The following is a 16148-nucleotide window of genomic DNA, read 5'->3' as shown; positions in this document are numbered from 1 at the left end:
CTGAGGTCACATTCACACTCCAGCTGTATCCTCCTCTGTGCTCAGGTCACATTCACACTCCAGCTGTATCCTCCTCTGTGCTGAGGTCACATTCACACTCGAGCTGTATCCTCCTCTGTGCTGAGGTCACATTCACACTCCAGCTGTATCCTCCTCTGTGCTGAGGTCACATTCACACTCGAGCTGTATCCTCCTCTGTGCTGAGGTCACATTCACACTCCAGCTGTATCCTCCTCTGTGCTGAGGTCACATTCACACTCCAGCTGCATCCTCCTCTGTGCTCAGGTCACATTCACACTCCAGCTGTATCCTCCTCTGTGCTGAGGTCACATTCACACTCCAGCTGTATCCTCCTCTGTGCTCAGGTCACATTCACACTCGAGACCACTAAAAGGTCAAAAAAGACACCGCTCACCCAGGAGTCACCACAAGCTCATTCATGAACTGCTTCGCCTTTCGTAAGTTCAAACTGCACACGATCATAAGTGGTTTCACTTGTTGCACCAAAAACGATCCAGCGTCAGGGTGACGTCATCACACAAAAGAAAAACAAGAGACGATGCAAGAACATGAGTTTATATACGAGCAAACAAAAGACAGATTAACATAACCCTGACCCAAATGATGTGATGGATCTCAGGATGTGATGGTTCTGAGGATGTGATGGTTCTGATGGATCTGAGGATGTGATGGATCTCAGGATGTGATGGATCTCAGGATGTGATGGATCTCAGGATGTGATGGATCTCAGGATGTGATGGATCTCAGGATGTGATGGTTCTGATGGATCTGAGGATGTGATGGATCTCAGTATGTGATGGATCTCAGGATGTGATGGATCTCAGGATGTGATGGTTCTGATGGATCTGAGGATGTGATGGATCTCAGGATGTGATGGATCTCAGGATGTGATGGATCTCAGGATGTGATGGTTCTGAGGATGTGATGGTTCTCAGGATGTGATGGATCTGAGGATGTGATGGATCTCAGGATGTGATGGTTCTGATGGATCTGAGGATGTGATGGATCTCAGGATGTGATGGTTCTCAGGATGTGATGGATCTCAGGATGTGATGGATCTCAGGATGTGATGGATCTCAGGATGTGATGGATCTCAGGATGTGATGGTTCTGATGGATCTGAGGATGTGATGGATCTCAGGATGTGATGGATCTCAGGATGTGATGGATCTCAGGATGTGATGGATCTCAGGATGTGATGGTTCTGAGGATGTGATGGTTCTCAGGATGTGATGGATCTCAGGATGTGATGGTTCTGATGGTTCTCAGGATGTGATGGTTCTGATGGTTCTCAGGATGTGATGGTTCTGATGGATCTCAGGATGTGATGGTTCTGATGGATCTCAGGATGTGATGGTTCTGATGGATCTCAGGATGTCGGTGTTTCGAGAACATGTCTGTGCTGGTGTGTTCTCAGGTGTCCCTCTAGTCCATTTAAAAGAGGGGATGGTGGTCTGTAGGGAGCCTCAGGAAAGTCTTTGAACTGAAGGAAACCATGAAGTGGTGCAGGCACAGGGAGCTGCTGGACCACGCTGGTCGTCATCAGTACATCTGGCCCCAACACAGACCTGACTTTCAACCGACAGAGGTGGGTCAGGCGGGGGAGGGAGGCTAGAGGGAGGACAGGAAGAACGCGCTCATCATTATCAACACAGACGGTGAAGCAGATTTACTGACTCCTGATGAATCTATGTACCTAAATGTGGACTTGGATCCCAACTCTTCTCTGCCAGCCGATGATCCAGGATATGTTTCAAAGGCGGAGACAGAATCGACCAGTTCACAAACTCCAGCAGGTAATTCAGGACCTCACTGTTTGCCTGTTCCAACCTACAAGGGAGAACTATTGTGATCCAGGATACCGGTCTAAACAGCAACAGAGAAAATTGATGAGAGACAGGACTTACATGCGGGGCTGAAGCAGCAGAGACGGGTCCAGGCCTGCGTTCAGGAGCAGAGGAAGCCAACAGGCTGCAAAGTGGACCTGGTTCAGAGCCACACAGAGGAGCTCTTTAAGTTCCTGCAGCTTTAACATGGTCTCCCCCTGATGATGCAGTTCAGGACAGTCCGTCCTCAGAGTCTGTAGCTGAGGGATCCTCCTGTGTTTCAGGATCAGATGCAGCAGGTCCCGTTTGTCAGTGGCTAAGGAATAAATCCAGTCCTCCTCGCTCAGACGAGCTCCTGCAGCGATGAGCAGCCTACCCGACTCACTGAAAGATATTCAAGCCACAATTAGGGACAAATCATTTTCTGTGCGTTTATGAATGAGGGGGTCCAATCTGCCGTTTTACGGACCTAAATGGTTTTTCTGATGAGCGAGACAAGGCAAAGGAGAGAGGAGAACGCACTCCCAGGATGATGGAGCAGTCCTGAGCGTCAGGACTGTAACCTTCCTCCAACAGTACCTCCACACTCCTGCTCTGGTCCCTGTTGATGGCCACGTACAGTGGACTCACGGCGCCCTCCCCACGGTCACACACGCGCTCTGTAACAGCGATCAGCTTCTTCAGGACACTGGAGGGATAAAGACACACACACACACACACACACACACACACACACACACACACACACACACACACACACACACACACACACACACACACACACACACACACACACACACACACACACACACACACACACACACACACACACACACACACACACACACACACACACACACACACAGATGATAATCAGTATGCTGATCAAAATAAGACTTTTATTATTGGTTTACTGTTGATTTATTGATAAACGGTGTGAAGTCCAGGCCAGACTTCTCCAACATGAAGATCTGCAGTTCTGGACCGGAGGTCAGAGAAACCTGCACTCTGGGTCATCTCTGGTGCTGTGAAGATATTCCTACTCATAGTGTGACTGGTCACACGTGGTTGATATTAGGGTATGCCCCATAATGCATCAGTGAAAAAGGCCGGCAGGCGGTCAGTACCTGATGTGGCCAAACTCTGCAGCAGCATGGAGGGGCAGCTGGGGCCAGTCCTGACTGCAGGCTGTGTTAGGATCTGCACCGTGGTCCAGCAAGAAGTCCACACACGCCTGGTGTCCCTCCTGAGCGGCGATCAGCAGTGGTGTGGCCAGATCAGCTGCCTGCGTGCTCACGTTGGCCCCTAACGAGAAAACCACACCCAGAGCTGAAGGATGTCTCTTACTGACCACATGAAGGCGTTCAGAGGAGTGGCTGTTTACCAGCATTCACCAGGATCTCCAGACAGTCCCGCTGTCCGTACTGTGCAGCCACAAACAGTGGGGTGATGTCGTGGTCATCTGGAGCTTCAAGGTCGCAGACGTCTACCAGCAGCCGCACAATTTCACTGTGACCCTGAGGGGATTAGACATATCCTCAGGACACGGCACACTTCATGCACGACAGCCTTCAGTATGGACACATCCAAACGGTCTGTCGTGTTCTTTGATGTGCAGACGCAGACTCGATTGCACGTCCATTTTTATTTCCTTTTTGTCTCAAGTCCGTCTGTTTGTAAAATGAGCACGCTTCATAAAACATAAAACGTGCTGTATTGTGTGTGTACCTTATAAACTGCTTGATGAAGGCAGGTCCAGCAGGAGGCGGTGTGTGTCCTGTTGACCTCTGCACCTTTCCTGATCAGCAGAGCTACGACCTCTCTGTGACCACCATCTACAGCTGTGGGAGAATGGTTAGCATCCGAGACGTCTTTAATAAAATCAGCAAACAGAGTCAGAACATCATCTGTTCATATCAGGCTGTGCTTAAGATGATCCTCCATAACATCCAGTTTGAGACAACCATTAGTCAGCAGAACGACAGCTTTATTCCTACAGGTGTGCATGAAGAAAAGCTCAGGGGAGACAGGAAAGGCTTTTACCTGTGTAGAGAGGACAAGACAGGTCATTGGTCAGCTGATTGATGTCTGCATGAGCTGTAAGGAGGAGCCGAACCACCGCCAGGTGTCCACGCTGTGCTGCCAGGTAACATGCAGATTCACCTTCATGTGTCAATGAGTTCACTAAGGAGCGGCAGCCACGGGACGAGCCAGCTGCTAACAGGAAACAGACAGAGGACAACTTCCTGTTAGTTTGACTTCAAAGAAGAGCAGCAGACAGTCTGTACAGTCCTGACTGTATGAACCTGCTGAGTCAGCAGACAGTCCTGACTGTATGAACCTGCTGAGTCAGCAGACAGTCTGTACAGTCCTGACTGTATGAACCTGCTGAGTCAGCAGACAGTATGTACAGTCCTGACTGTATGAACCTGCTGAGTCAGCAGACAGTCCTGACTGTATGAACCTGCTGAGTCAGCAGACAGTCCTGACTGTATGAACCTGCTGAGTCAGCAGACAGTCCTGACTGTATGAACCTGCTGAGTCAGCAGACAGTCCTGACTGTATGAACCTGCTGAGTCAGCAGACAGTATGTACAGTCCTGACTGTATGAACCTGCTGAGTCAGCAGACAGTCCTGACTGTATGAACCTGCTGAGTCAGCAGACAGTCCTGACTGTATGAACCTGCTGAGTCAGCAGACAGTCTGTACAGTCCTGCCTGTATGAACCTGCTGAGTCAGCAGACAGTCTGTACAGTCCTGACTGTATGAACCTGCTGAGTCAGCAAACAGTCTGTACAGTCCTGACTGTATGAACCTGCTGAGTCAGCAGACAGTATGTACAGTCCTGACTGTATGAACCTGCTGAGTCAGCAGACAGTATGTACAGTCCTGACTGTATGAACCTGCTGAGTCAGCAGACAGTATGTACAGTCCTGACTGTATGAACCTGCTGAGTCAGCAGACAGTATGTACAGTCCTGACTGTATGAACCTGCTGAGTCAGCAGACAGTCCTGACTGTATGAACCTGCTGAGTCAGCAGACAGTCCTGACTGTATGAACCTGCTGAGTCAGCAGACAGTCTGTACAGTCCTGACTGTATGAACCTGCTGAGTCAGCAGACAGTCTGTACAGTCCTGCCTGTATGAACCTGCTGAGTCAGCAGACAGTCCTGCCTGTATGAACCTGCTGAGTCAGCAAACAGTCTGTACAGTCCTGCCTGTATGAACCTGCTGAGTCAGCTGCAGACAGGATCTCGTGGACACACTGGTGGCGTCCGGCAGCAGCGGCCTCGTGCAGGGCGTTCCAGCCTCGGTTGTCTCTGCAGTCCACACTGAAGCCTCTGATGATCATCCGTTTCAGCTTCCTCCTGCAGCCGGAGCGAGCGGCAGCAGAGACCCTGGAGACGGAGTCTGAGTAGGTCTCTGTGAAGTCCATGGACACAGTCTGAAGTGGACCTGCTGGTCTTTGGGGGGGCAGGCTGTAAAAAAACAGAATCAACAGTTCAGACAGGATAATAATGTGTGTGTGTGTGTGTGTGTCTGTGTGTGTGTGTGTGTGTGTGTGTGTGTGTGTGTGTGAGAGAGAGAGAGAGAGAGAGAGAGAGAGAGAGAGAGAGAGAGAGAGAGACAGAGAGAGAGAGAGAGACAGAGAGAGACAGAGAGAGAGAGAGAGAGACAGAGAGAGAGAGAGACAGAGAGAGACAGAGAGAGAGACAGAGAGAGAGAGACAGAGAGAGAGAGACAGAGAGAGAGAGAGAGACAGAGAGAGAGACAGAGAGAGACAGAGAGAGAGAGAGAGACAGAGAGAGAGACAGAGAGAGAGACAGAGAGAGACAGAGAGAGAGAGAGAGAGACAGAGAGAGAGAGACAGAGAGAGAGAGAGAGAGAGAGAGAGAGAGAGAGAGACAGAGAGAGAGAGAGACAGAGACAGAGAGAGAGAGAGACAGAGAGAGAGAGAGAGAGACAGAGAGAGAGAGACAGAGAGAGAGAGAGAGAGACGGTCGTACCGGCACAATACGTTGTTGAAATAAAGATCCTAGTTCGTGTTTCCGGTTTCCGTTTTCTTCTTTAACTAAAATTAAAGATATTAAATGTCGCTGTTCTTTGTTTTTATAAACATTTAAAGGTTTTGTTGTTGTTTTTAAGAACATTTAAAGGTTTATGTCCGAGTTACAGTCTATGGTTTGGAGTGACGTCTCGGGAGTCGCAGTTTAATGACGTCATTGAATAACATCCGGTCGCGCGGTGCCGTGAAGTGAGTCTGATCGACGGTTTCCTGTTGGTTCGGTTCTGTCGGGACCCAGCTGGATGAGAACACGCGCGAGAGCAGCCAATCAGAGGCTCGCGCTCACTGACCTGTCAGGTAGGTGAGGAGGCGTCGATACAGCTACGTCACGTTACCTGTGGTCATGACGTAGATCCGAGATGAACTAGCTAAAGGTCAGTGTGAGGGTCATTTTCTTCTCGTGTTTGTTAGGATGAAGTGTTCATCTACACTTCCTAAAATCACAGAAGAAGAAGAAGAAGGGGGGGGGAGGGGGAGGGGGAGGGGGAGGGGGGCTGCAGCAGCACAGGAAGTCACATACACACCCATTCAAACAGCCTGTTTTTACAGCAGACATGAACATGTTTACAGCCTGCTTCAAAAAACCAAATAGGTGTGATTAGCTCATGTCTCCATCCACACACACTGTACGGGGGGAATGTTTTGATGACTCAGCAGTTTTGATTGGATGAAGGATCAGAGTTATTCACAATAAGGCGTGTAGCTGAGCTGATTGACAGGTGGGCGCCGTGTTCTTCTTCATGTGTTTCAGCCTCTCGCCCTTGCAGGTCGCTGTCAGCAGCAGAATGGCGGATGTGACTTTGAAGAGCGAAGCTTCCTGGGTCTGCCACTCTCAGGGACACTTCCTGTCAGGTGTCCTGCTTCCTATTTACCTCAGTGGCAAAGGCGATGATGAAGAGGAGCTCCGTCAGTCCGAGGTTAACAAAACAAACTGGTGAGAAGGGTGGAGCTTGTTTCTGTAGACCAATCAGCTGACAGCATGCAGGACAGCAGTTTCCTCTTCTCTGATTGGATTAGGGTTAGCATGGGGTCTTGTTGTCCGCACAGGGGCAGCCCAGTCCTGCTGGAGCAGACGGAAGACGGGGGTCCTTGTGTCCTGATGCTGGAATGCAGCCCCGCCTCCTCTTTTTCCATCAGCCGCCTGCTGGTCATTAGCGAGGCTCGAACCATGGAGGTGTACAGCCGGAGCGGCGAGTACTGCGGGACGGTTCGAGGGCTGAGCGACCAAAGCAAAGATCCAGACAGGTAAAGAAACCCAACAGGCCGCCACCGTCGTCACTCAGGTGTGGGGGGGTCGTCACTCAGGTGTGGGGGGGTCGTCACTCAGATGTGGGGGGGTCGTCACTCAGATGTGGGGGGGTCGTCACTCAGGTGTGGGGGGGTCGTCACTCAGATGTGGGGGGGTCGTCACTCAGATGTGGGGGGGTCGTCACTCAGGTGCGGGGGGGTCGTCACTCAGGTGCGGGGGGGTCGTCACTCAGGTGCGGGGGGGTTTATAAGATGACGCGATGTTTCAGCCGTGTCGTCTCTCGTCTCTGCTCTCAGCTCAGATCGAGGACCTTTCTATGAGAAACAGCTGATCCTCGAGAATCGGATGTCCTCGTGTGAAGTCAAGGTGAGTTTCAGTGACCTTTGACCTCCACTGTCGACTCTGACAGCTGCAGACTCTGGGCCTTTTTCAAACCAACCCCTACACTTTTATTTGATCCTTTAAAACAATAAACAGGTGAAGTTGTTCACGTCTGTATGATCAGATTAAATGTCCTTCTTTAGTACAGGTCACTCCTTCTTTAGTACAGGTCACTCCTTTAGTACAGGTCACTCCTTCTTTAGTACAGGTCACTCCTTCTTTAGTACAGGTCACTCCTTCTTTAGTACAGGTCACTCCTTCTTTAGTACAGGTCACTCCTTCTTTAGTACAGGTCACTCCTTTAGTACAGGTCACTCCTTCTTTAGTACAGGTCACTCCTCCTTTAGTACAGGTCACTCCTTCTTTAGTACAGGTCACTCCTCCTTTAGTACAGGTCACTCCTTCTTTAGTACAGGTCACTCCTTCTTTAGTACAGGTCACTCCTCCTTTAGTACAGGTCACTCCTTCTTTAGTACAGGTCACTCCTTCTTTAGTACAGGTCACTCCTTCTTTAGTACAGGTCACTCCTTTAGTACAGGTCACTCCTTCTTTAGTACAGGTCACTCCTTCTTTAGTACAGGTCACTCCTTCTTTAGTACAGGTCACTCCTTCTTTAGTACAGGTCACTCCTTCTTTAGTACAGGTCACTCCTTCTTTAGTACAGGTCACTCCTTCTTTAGTACAGGTCACTCCTTTAGTACAGGTCACTCCTTCTTTAGTACAGGTCACTCCTCCTTTAGTACAGGTCACTCCTTCTTTAGTACAGGTCACTCCTTCTTTAGTACAGGTCACTCCTTTAGTACAGGTCACTCCTTCTTTAGTACAGGTCACTCCTTCTTTAGTACAGGTCACTCCTTTAGTACAGGTCACTCCTTCTTTAGTACAGGTCACTCCTTTAGTACAGGTCACTCCTCCTTTAGTACAGGTCACTCCTCCTTTAGTACAGGTCACTCCTTTAGTACAGGTCACTCCTTCTTTAGTACAGGTCACTCCTTTAGTACAGGTCACTCCTTCTTTAGTACAGGTCACTCCTTCTTTAGTACAGGTCACTCCTTCTTTAGTACAGGTCACTCCTCCTTTAGTACAGGTCACTCCTCCTTTAGTACAGGTCACTCCTTTAGTACAGGTCACTCCTTCTTTAGTACAGGTCACTCCTTCTTTAGTACAGGTCACTCCTTCTTTAGTACAGGTCACTCCTTCTTTAGTACAGGTCACTCCTTCTTTAGTACAGGTCACTCCTTCTTTAGTACAGGTCACTCCTTCTTTAGTACAGGTCACTCCTTCTTTAGTACAGGTCACTCCTTCTTTAGTACAGGTCACTCCTCCTTTAGTACAGGTCACTCCTTTAGTACAGGTCACTCCTTCTTTAGTACAGGTCACTCCTTCTTTAGTACAGGTCACTCCTTCTTTAGTACAGGTCACTCCTTCTTTAGTACAGGTCACTCCTTCTTTAGCACAGGTCACTCCTTCTTTAGTACAGGTCACTCCTTCTTTAGTACAGGTCACTCCTTCTTTAGTACAGGTCACTCCTTCTTTAGTACAGGTCACTCCTTCTTTAGCACAGGTCACTCCTCCTTTAGTACAGGTCACTCCTTCTTTAGTACAGGTCACTCCTTCTTTAGCACAGGTCACTCCTTCTTTAGTACAGGTCACTCCTTCTTTAGTACAGGTCACTCCTTCTTTAGTGCAGGTCACTCCTTCTTTAGTACAGGTCACTCCTTCTTTAGTACAGGTCACTCCTTCTTTAGTACAGGTCACTCCTTTAGTACAGGTCACTCCTTCTTTAGTACAGGTCACTCCTTCTTTAGTACAGGTCACTCCTTTAGTACAGGTCGCTCCTTTAGTACAGGTCACTCCTTCTTTAGTACAGGTCACTCCTTCTTTAGTACAGGTCACTCCTTTAGTACAGGTCACTCCTTCTTTAGTACAGGTCACTCCTTTAGTACAGGTCACTCCTTCTTTAGTACAGGTCACTCCTTCTTTAGTACAGGTCACTCCTTCTTTAGTACAGGTCACTCCTTCTTTAGTACAGGTCACTCCTTCTTTAGCACAGGTCACTCCTTCTTTAGTGCAGGTCACTCCTTCTTTAGTACAGGTCACTCCTTCTTTAGTACAGGTCACTCCTTTAGTACAGGTCACTCCTTCTTTAGTACAGGTCACTCCTTCTTTAGTACAGGTCACTCCTTCTTTAGTACAGGTCACTCCTTCTTTAGTACAGGTCACTCCTTCTTTAGTACAGGTCACTCCTTCTTTAGTACAGGTCACTCCTTCTTTAGTACAGGTCACTCCTTCTTTAGTACAGGTCACTCCTCCTTTAGTACAGGTCACTCCTTCTTTAGTACAGGTCACTCCTTCTTTAGTACAGGTCACTCCTTCTTTAGTACAGGTCACTCCTTCTTTAGTACAGGTCACTCCTTCTTTAGTACAGGTCACTCCTTCCGTGACGACCGGACACAATAGGCGTTACACGTGATCATCGAGTTGGCATCGGTGCAGACTCGCTGGCGGAGGGTTTTATGGCCCACTCCTCGCTCAGTGGTTTGAGACGGACTTAATATGGCGGGCCCTCCGTGTGGACACAGAAAGGGAGGGGTCGTGGACGGTTTGAAAAAAACCCATTATTTCATTTGCTGAATCACTTCCTACACACTGATCTATCGCAGATTCCAAACCGGCCCACAGGTTCACCTGTTGTGTCCTCCTTGTGTCCTCCTCGTGTCCTCCTCGTGTCCTACTTGTGTCCTCCTTGTGTCCTACTTGTGTAATCCTTGTGTCCTCCTCGTGTCCTCCACGTGTCCTCCTCGTGTCCTCCTCGTGTCCTCCTTGTGTCCTCCTCGTGTCCTCCTCGTGTCCTCCTTGTGTCCTCCTCGTGTCCTCCACGTGTCCTCCTCGTGTCCTCCTCGTGTCCTCCTCGTGTCCTGGCTTTCTCTGCTCTGCAGCTGCTCTCTCTGGCTGGTAGAAACAGTGTTTTTGTTCGTCGGGTCGTCGTGGGCCTTCAGGCCCTGCAGCCCCGCCCCCTTTGTGGCCCAGGCATCGACATGCAGCAGGTGCAGAGTCTGGTTGATGAGATTGGAACGAGCCTCTCACCTGGAGCGCAGAACCTCATGGACATGGTGCAGTTCCAGCAGAAGGTACGTCTTCTTCCTTTAATGGAGGGTGCGAGTTAAAGGTCAAAGGTCACTTCGGTATGAATGAGTGAGCGGGGGATCATCCTGATGTTGCTAACAGGAAGTGGAAGCCTTAACTTTTCTCGCTCTTCTCCTCTGTGTGTTTCTCTCTAGAACCAGACCGGCTCTCTTGGGGGCTTCCTGCCTCTCCTGATGGGGGCTGGATCTCTCTCGGCCCTGGTCCCTCCGGCAGCTTTCAGCTCCCAGCTGCAGCCTGCAGACTTGCAGGTATGATCTGTGCTGTGGTTTAATGTGAGGGGGCAGACGTGTTGATCTGAGCAGCAGCTCGTTGACATGAGTGTTCTTCTTCTTCTGTGTTAGGAGCCTCCAGTCAGCTGTTCCCATCCTCAGCATGGAGCCATGAAGTCAGACGGCTCCGCCCCCAGAGACGTGCTCGCTTCTCACATTCAGGAGCAGAGTAAGATGATCCTCATGTTCGTGTGTTTTTGAACCTTATTGGATGGAAAAAGATGAAATATTGTGATAAACTTTGATTGTAAGATCGTCCTCGCTCTCTCTGGTGTTTGTCTGGAGCTTTCATTTGACTTTTTTCAAGTTTCTGGTCCTAACAAAAATCCTGCTGACCTCTTTGTGACGTGGTCTCTCGATCTCTCCTCCAGCGAGCAGTGAGGTCAGAGGCCCAGGCCACACCCAGCTGGCAGAAATGATGTCACACTTCCTGAACACTGAGGGGCGTGAGCAGGTGTCAAAGTCTGGCCCAGAGTTTCTGCCCATGCTCCAGAGCGTCTGTGGTCAGGTGACCAAGCTGCGCCTGGATGACGCTGCAGCGATGGCGGAGAAGGAGGAGAAGATGAGAAACGGCTCGTGGTGAGTAACCATCTCGCTTCGCTCTCCTCGCTGTGAGCGTGCTCTTTAAAGAAACGCGTTCACAGCAACATGAGGCGTTCACCATCTTTAGTATATCTTCAAATCATCATGTGAACTGTGGCTCCACCTTGTGTCCTAATGGTGTTACTGCAGACAACTGAAAGAAGGTTTTCATCATTCCACATTTCTGCGGTCAAAGGAGAGAGACTGATATGTTGAAGAGTCGCACTAAAGAGACCCGATCAGACAAACAGCTGCTCTGGATAATGTTCACTTCTTTCATGTGATTGGTTCAGTCAACAGGTCTAAGTAAGGAGCACGTCACACAACGTGTTTGAAGCCTCGTCATTGGTGCACGTTCGTGTTTGAAGCCTTTTCATTGGTGCACAGTTTTCCCTTTTGGGGAGATATGAAGCAGAGACCCTGTTAATCAGTGTGTCTTTCTTTGTTTTATTGTTGGCTTTGTTCGGAGGAACAATAATCCCTCCTCTCATGTCGTCTCACATGTAGTACCAGGGATAAAGCTTGTTTGTGTCTGACACTAAACATCTGAGCGAGCTGATCCGTGTGCAGGGAGGAGGAGTCTGATTCAGAGACAATGACGCCCTGTTACAGCAAATGTTTGCAAACTGCACCGCAGCTTGTTCTATCTATCTATCTATCTATCTATCTATCTATCTATCTATCCATCCGTCCGTCCGTCCGTCCGTCCGTCCGTCCGTCCGTCCGTCCGTCCGTCCGTCCGTCCGTCCGTCTGTCTATCTATCTATCTATCCATCTATCTATCTATCCATCTATCTATCTATCTATCTATCTAACTCTTCTGCAGAAACAGTGTAAGAAAGCTTAAAGCTGTAGAAACGGTCAATGTAGAGCTGAGAGCAGTTTGTGCAGTCTGATAAATGAAGCTCTTTGTTGGAGCTCAGACAGAAAGTCAGCTGAGTGTGACTCGACATCGAGGAGACGAGCAGCTCGACGGTCCGTCTTCACCACAACTCGTCTGTCTACAGTCTCATAAGTATGTGATGGCCGTGTTTGTTTGTTTGTTTGTTTGTTTGTTTGTTTGTTTGTTTGTTTGTTGACAGGAGAAATGTGAAGTGCTTTGCTGGTTTGTTTTTATTTTTTGGTTAAACTAGTTGACATTTTGATGACAGTTAGAGAAACAGTGAGGCAGTGGGAGTAAACTTAAACCTGTCATGGAGTTGCATTGCATTCTGGGAGATTGAGGCTGCTGAATTTCAATCTTGGCGTTCTTTGCTTCTGAACCTGTGGAAGTTGTTTGTCATGTTACTTTACAATATGTGACATTAACAGAGATTCCTGTGCAGACAGGCAGCACTCCTCTGCTTGTTAACGAAGTGCTGCAGCTCCCAGAGAGCATCTGGAGGAATTCAGAAAAAGTTTTAATTTCTTTGGTGTCATTGAGGGGGAGGAAAGTTATGCACAGAAAGCCAAAGAGAAAAGTCTGAGAAAAGACTGGAAATATTTGGGTTGGCAAGAGTACAGAAAAAGCAGAGCTGTTTGCAAATGTGGTCTGAGTGTTACTGGGGGGGGGGGGGGGGGGGGGGGGGGGCGGGGGGGGGGTCGACTGTGTGGGTGGCTTCGTTTGACTTTCTCATGTGGCTTCAGGTTTCCTCATGATTCAGACCCAGGTGTCTCTACAGACCGCACACAGGTTACTTACCTGACTTTGTTCATCCAGGTTCTTCATAAGCTTTGGTTCGTAGGGCGTGGGAGGTGAGTTTGAGTCTAATCAAACTATTAGACAGTTCTGTGTTCTGCACAGATTTGAGAAATTGTGACCTCTCCATCAAAGATTCAAAAAGCCAAATGTAGAAAGTTCTGTGATGTGTGTGTGCACCTGTATGTTCAGGTAAATATTGTATCATTCTGCTTTAACGTCATTGTCCCTCCATTCTGCAGGGAGTTGGACTCAGCCATGGAGCGTCGTCTTGAGGAGATGGAGAGAGGCTGAAGGAGCATGTGGACCCGTCGTCTTGATGCTCTCGAGCAGAAGTTAGAGAAGGCCCTGCTGAGTGTCCTCAACCAGGAAGCAATGAGCAGCCCAGCAGGAAACACACTGTCCACGGGGCCGCCGGAGCAGGACTGCTCCGACACCAGCCGTACACTGAGCTCCGGACATAGAGCCTGAAGCCTTTGTGCCCCCGCTCCGTCTAAAGCTGGAGGCAGAGCAGGAGGCGAACACTAACAGAGAACAACATAAACTGTACTAAACCACGAGTGGCCATCTTTAAGATGCACGCTTGTTGGCTTAACTTGGATCTCTGTGTTTGAAACTCTGTCTGACAACCGAATTTTAAAGGCGAATTTACACTTACTTTGTGCACGCCACGGTCTGTCAGCGCCACACATGCCGCCGCAGTTCGCCGCCAGCAGTTTCGCCGCCTCTCTAGTCAATCATGTGTTTACACAGTGGCGCTGCGGTCCGTCTACGAGCGTGCCACCAGTGCCGCGTCGCTCTGTTGTAAATGTGCTGCAGGTCTATTTTCAGCGTAGTATCCTGCAGACACACGTGAAACGAGACAGAATATCAGAACCCGGACAGGAAGTCAGACAAGCAAACGCACAGAGCATCGGTCAATTTCAAATAAAACATAACATACAGACTCACAACCATATTTCCTGTGTGAATGAGGTGTAAGTCCTGAATGTGGGACTGTCCAGAAAGCCCGGGAACATGAAACAGGTTTTGTGTGACCCGGGTGAAGCCAAGCTGCTCAGAGGGAGGGATGTGGTCTGACCCAGGTTCACTTTTGTTTACAATAAGAAGTCCATGTAGACACTCCAACCCACACAACTACACTTACTGTACATGATCAGCTGATTCCTGTTCAGCCTGGTTTACAGTCATTGTCTCATATGTCATTAAAGCTTCTCTCTGTTTAACCCTTACTCCCCTCTTAGGTGTTTTTAATATGCAAACAGTAATCTACAGTAAAATATCTCTGTAAATGTCAAAGTTTAAAAAGGTCCGTGTTGATTGGTAATGTTGTTTTTAACAGCTGACTGCTGTTTGAAGATAATAAAACTATATTTATACTCATGAAAGTTTGTCCTGACTTTGAGTAGCTCACATTATTTACCGTCTCAAAGAAGGATCATGAACGTGCAGCTGGAAATGTTCACTCATAAACATCAAACAGGAAGTAAGAAAACATGAAAGCACAAAGACCAAACAAATTAACCACCGTCATCGTGGCGACAAGTTTTCCATCCTTAAGTCAAAACATGAGTGTGTGTCTGTGTGTGACAAGATGCTGAAGAGTTTCCCGAAAGTTTAAATGGGTGCAGCCAAAGTTCCCGTGGTTCTTCCAGTAATGCTGACTCATGAGTGGGTCCCTGAAAGTCTTCTTCTGTGAAGAAGCGGAGCTGCGAGTCTCACACTGAAGACTATTGGATGGGATAACGGAAAAGGTTTAATTCTATTCAAAATGGTTTACTTGACCAAGAGTCCTTTCAAGGACCAATCACTGAGCTGTGTAGAGAGTGAGCTGCTGGCGCTCTCTTCCTCTGTGATCAGTCAGCCAATCAGAGAGCTTCTCTCTTCCTGTGTGATCAATCAGCCAATCAGAGAGCTGCTCTCTTCTTGTGTGATCAATCAGCCAATCAGAGAGCTGCTCTCTTCCTGTGTGATCATGAAGGAAACCTGCTGTGTTGAAGCTTCTCTGACAACAATGCAGCAGCCAGTATGTCCTCCTTCTAACTTTAGATTCTGCTCCTGAATGCTCTGGATCTGATTGGACCAGAGAAGGTAGGCGGGGCTTTGAAGGCCGTTTTGGACGCCCCTGGGTTTGCCAGATATGAGAGCAGTTATCAGGTGAACAGGTGTTGCAGCGATGGAAGCGGGCAGTGGAACTGCTTCAGATAGAAGTGATTGTACCCGAGCTAAAAAGCCTCTGCATGTTTCTAATAAGCTCCAGCAGCAGAAAGCTGCTCAAACTAGGATCAATGTTGGAGATGAAACATGGAGAGAGGTTAGAACGCAGAAAGCTTTACAGACCCATGCAGAGCTGGCTAAACACTGAAGCTACAGTGTCCACCACATGCAGAGCTGGCTAAACACTGAAGCTACAGTGTCTCTACATGCAGAGCTGGCTAAACACTGAAGCTACAGTGTCCACCACATGCAGAGCTGGCTAAACACTGAAGCTACAGTGTCTACCACATGCAGAGCTGGCTAAACACTGAAGCTACAGTGTCCACCACATGCAGAGCTGGCTAAACACTGAAGCTACAGTGTCCACCACATGCAGAGCTGGCTAAACACTGAAGCTACAGTGGCCACCACATGGTGACCTGTGTGAGAGGAGGGGGGGAGACAGCTCTCTGTGATGATTCGAGTTTAGACTGCAGTACTCATTTTAAACACTAGGTATGACATTTACATATTAATTCTTATTTATCCTGATTGTTCAAACAGAAACTGGACTGAATCCCCTTGATCCAGGTAAAGACATTAAAGATCATGAAACTGAGATCACCTGGGCCCAAGTGATCCAGATTTTGTTTTGTAAATTTTTTGCTATCCCAGATAAAAGTTGTCTTGTAGATTTTGTCCTGGTTTTTAAAATCGGAATTTCCCCCGGGATC

The 16148-nt window shown here is 48.6% G+C and overlaps 2 protein-coding genes and 1 long non-coding RNA gene across 7 annotated transcripts; 2 read left to right on the top strand and 1 right to left on the bottom strand.

Moving 5' to 3' along the window:
- Positions 1-1353: 1353 nt before the first annotated feature.
- Positions 1354-6150, bottom strand: asb3 (ankyrin repeat and SOCS box containing 3). Of its 3 annotated transcripts, none has more exons than XM_079372735.1 (10): positions 5854-6150; positions 5075-5325; positions 4010-4063; positions 3575-3717; positions 3231-3363; positions 2974-3151; positions 2316-2534; positions 1928-2230; positions 1717-1850; positions 1354-1631 (listed from the first exon to the last, which is right to left on the bottom strand). In XM_079372735.1, exons 2-10 carry the CDS (start codon positions 5280-5282, stop codon positions 1390-1392), a joined length of 1614 nt encoding a protein of 537 aa, XP_079228861.1. In that variant the 5' UTR covers positions 5283-5325; positions 5854-6150; the 3' UTR covers positions 1354-1389. The 3 variants fall into 3 exon arrangements, with proteins under 3 accessions (XP_079228861.1, XP_079228859.1, XP_079228860.1); XM_079372733.1 differs by having other exon boundaries at positions 1356-1631; positions 3890-4063; XM_079372734.1 differs by having other exon boundaries at positions 1362-1631; positions 3575-3687; positions 3890-4063.
- Positions 6151-6431: 281 nt separating this feature from the next.
- On the top strand, positions 6432-13695 carry LOC306842453 (ATPase PAAT-like). The gene is given in 11 exon segments (XM_079372736.1): positions 6432-6504; positions 6664-6846; positions 6960-7157; positions 7458-7527; positions 10482-10673; positions 10824-10937; positions 11031-11127; positions 11330-11537; positions 13461-13501; positions 13504-13526; positions 13528-13695. Coding segments are annotated over 11 exon segments (1326 nt in total). The 5' UTR covers positions 6432-6466; the 3' UTR covers positions 13690-13695.
- LOC306842454 lies at positions 7777-9153 on the top strand. 3 transcript variants are annotated; one of them, XR_013781737.1, is made up of 4 exons: positions 7777-8041; positions 8267-8329; positions 8447-8488; positions 8567-8711. It is a non-coding gene; the product is annotated as an uncharacterized lncRNA (long non-coding RNA). The 3 variants fall into 3 exon arrangements; XR_013781736.1 differs by lacking the exon at positions 7777-8041 and adding an exon at positions 9107-9153 and having other exon boundaries at positions 8202-8329; positions 8567-8650; XR_013781738.1 differs by lacking the exon at positions 7777-8041 and having other exon boundaries at positions 8202-8329.
- Positions 13696-16148: the final 2453 nt, after the last annotated feature.

The sequence above is a fragment of the Symphodus melops genome (assembly GCF_947650265.1).
Source record: "Symphodus melops genome assembly, chromosome: 21".
Taxonomy (NCBI): domain Eukaryota; kingdom Metazoa; phylum Chordata; class Actinopteri; order Labriformes; family Labridae; genus Symphodus; species Symphodus melops.
Note: the sequence above shows the minus strand (reverse complement) of the source record. Positions and strands in the feature narration are given on the sequence as shown.

Coding starts and splice junctions, on each gene's coding strand:
- asb3 (XM_079372733.1), bottom strand. CDS start 5,282: ATGGACTTCACAGAGACCTACTCAGACTCCGTCTCCAGGGTCTCTGCT. Junction 3,364..3,574: donor TTCATCAAGCAGTTTATAAG/GTACACACACAA, acceptor TAATCCCCTCAG/GGTCACAGTGAAATTGTGCG. Junction 1,851..1,927: donor CTGCTGCTTCAGCCCCGCAT/GTAAGTCCTGTC, acceptor TCTCCCTTGTAG/GTTGGAACAGGCAAACAGTG.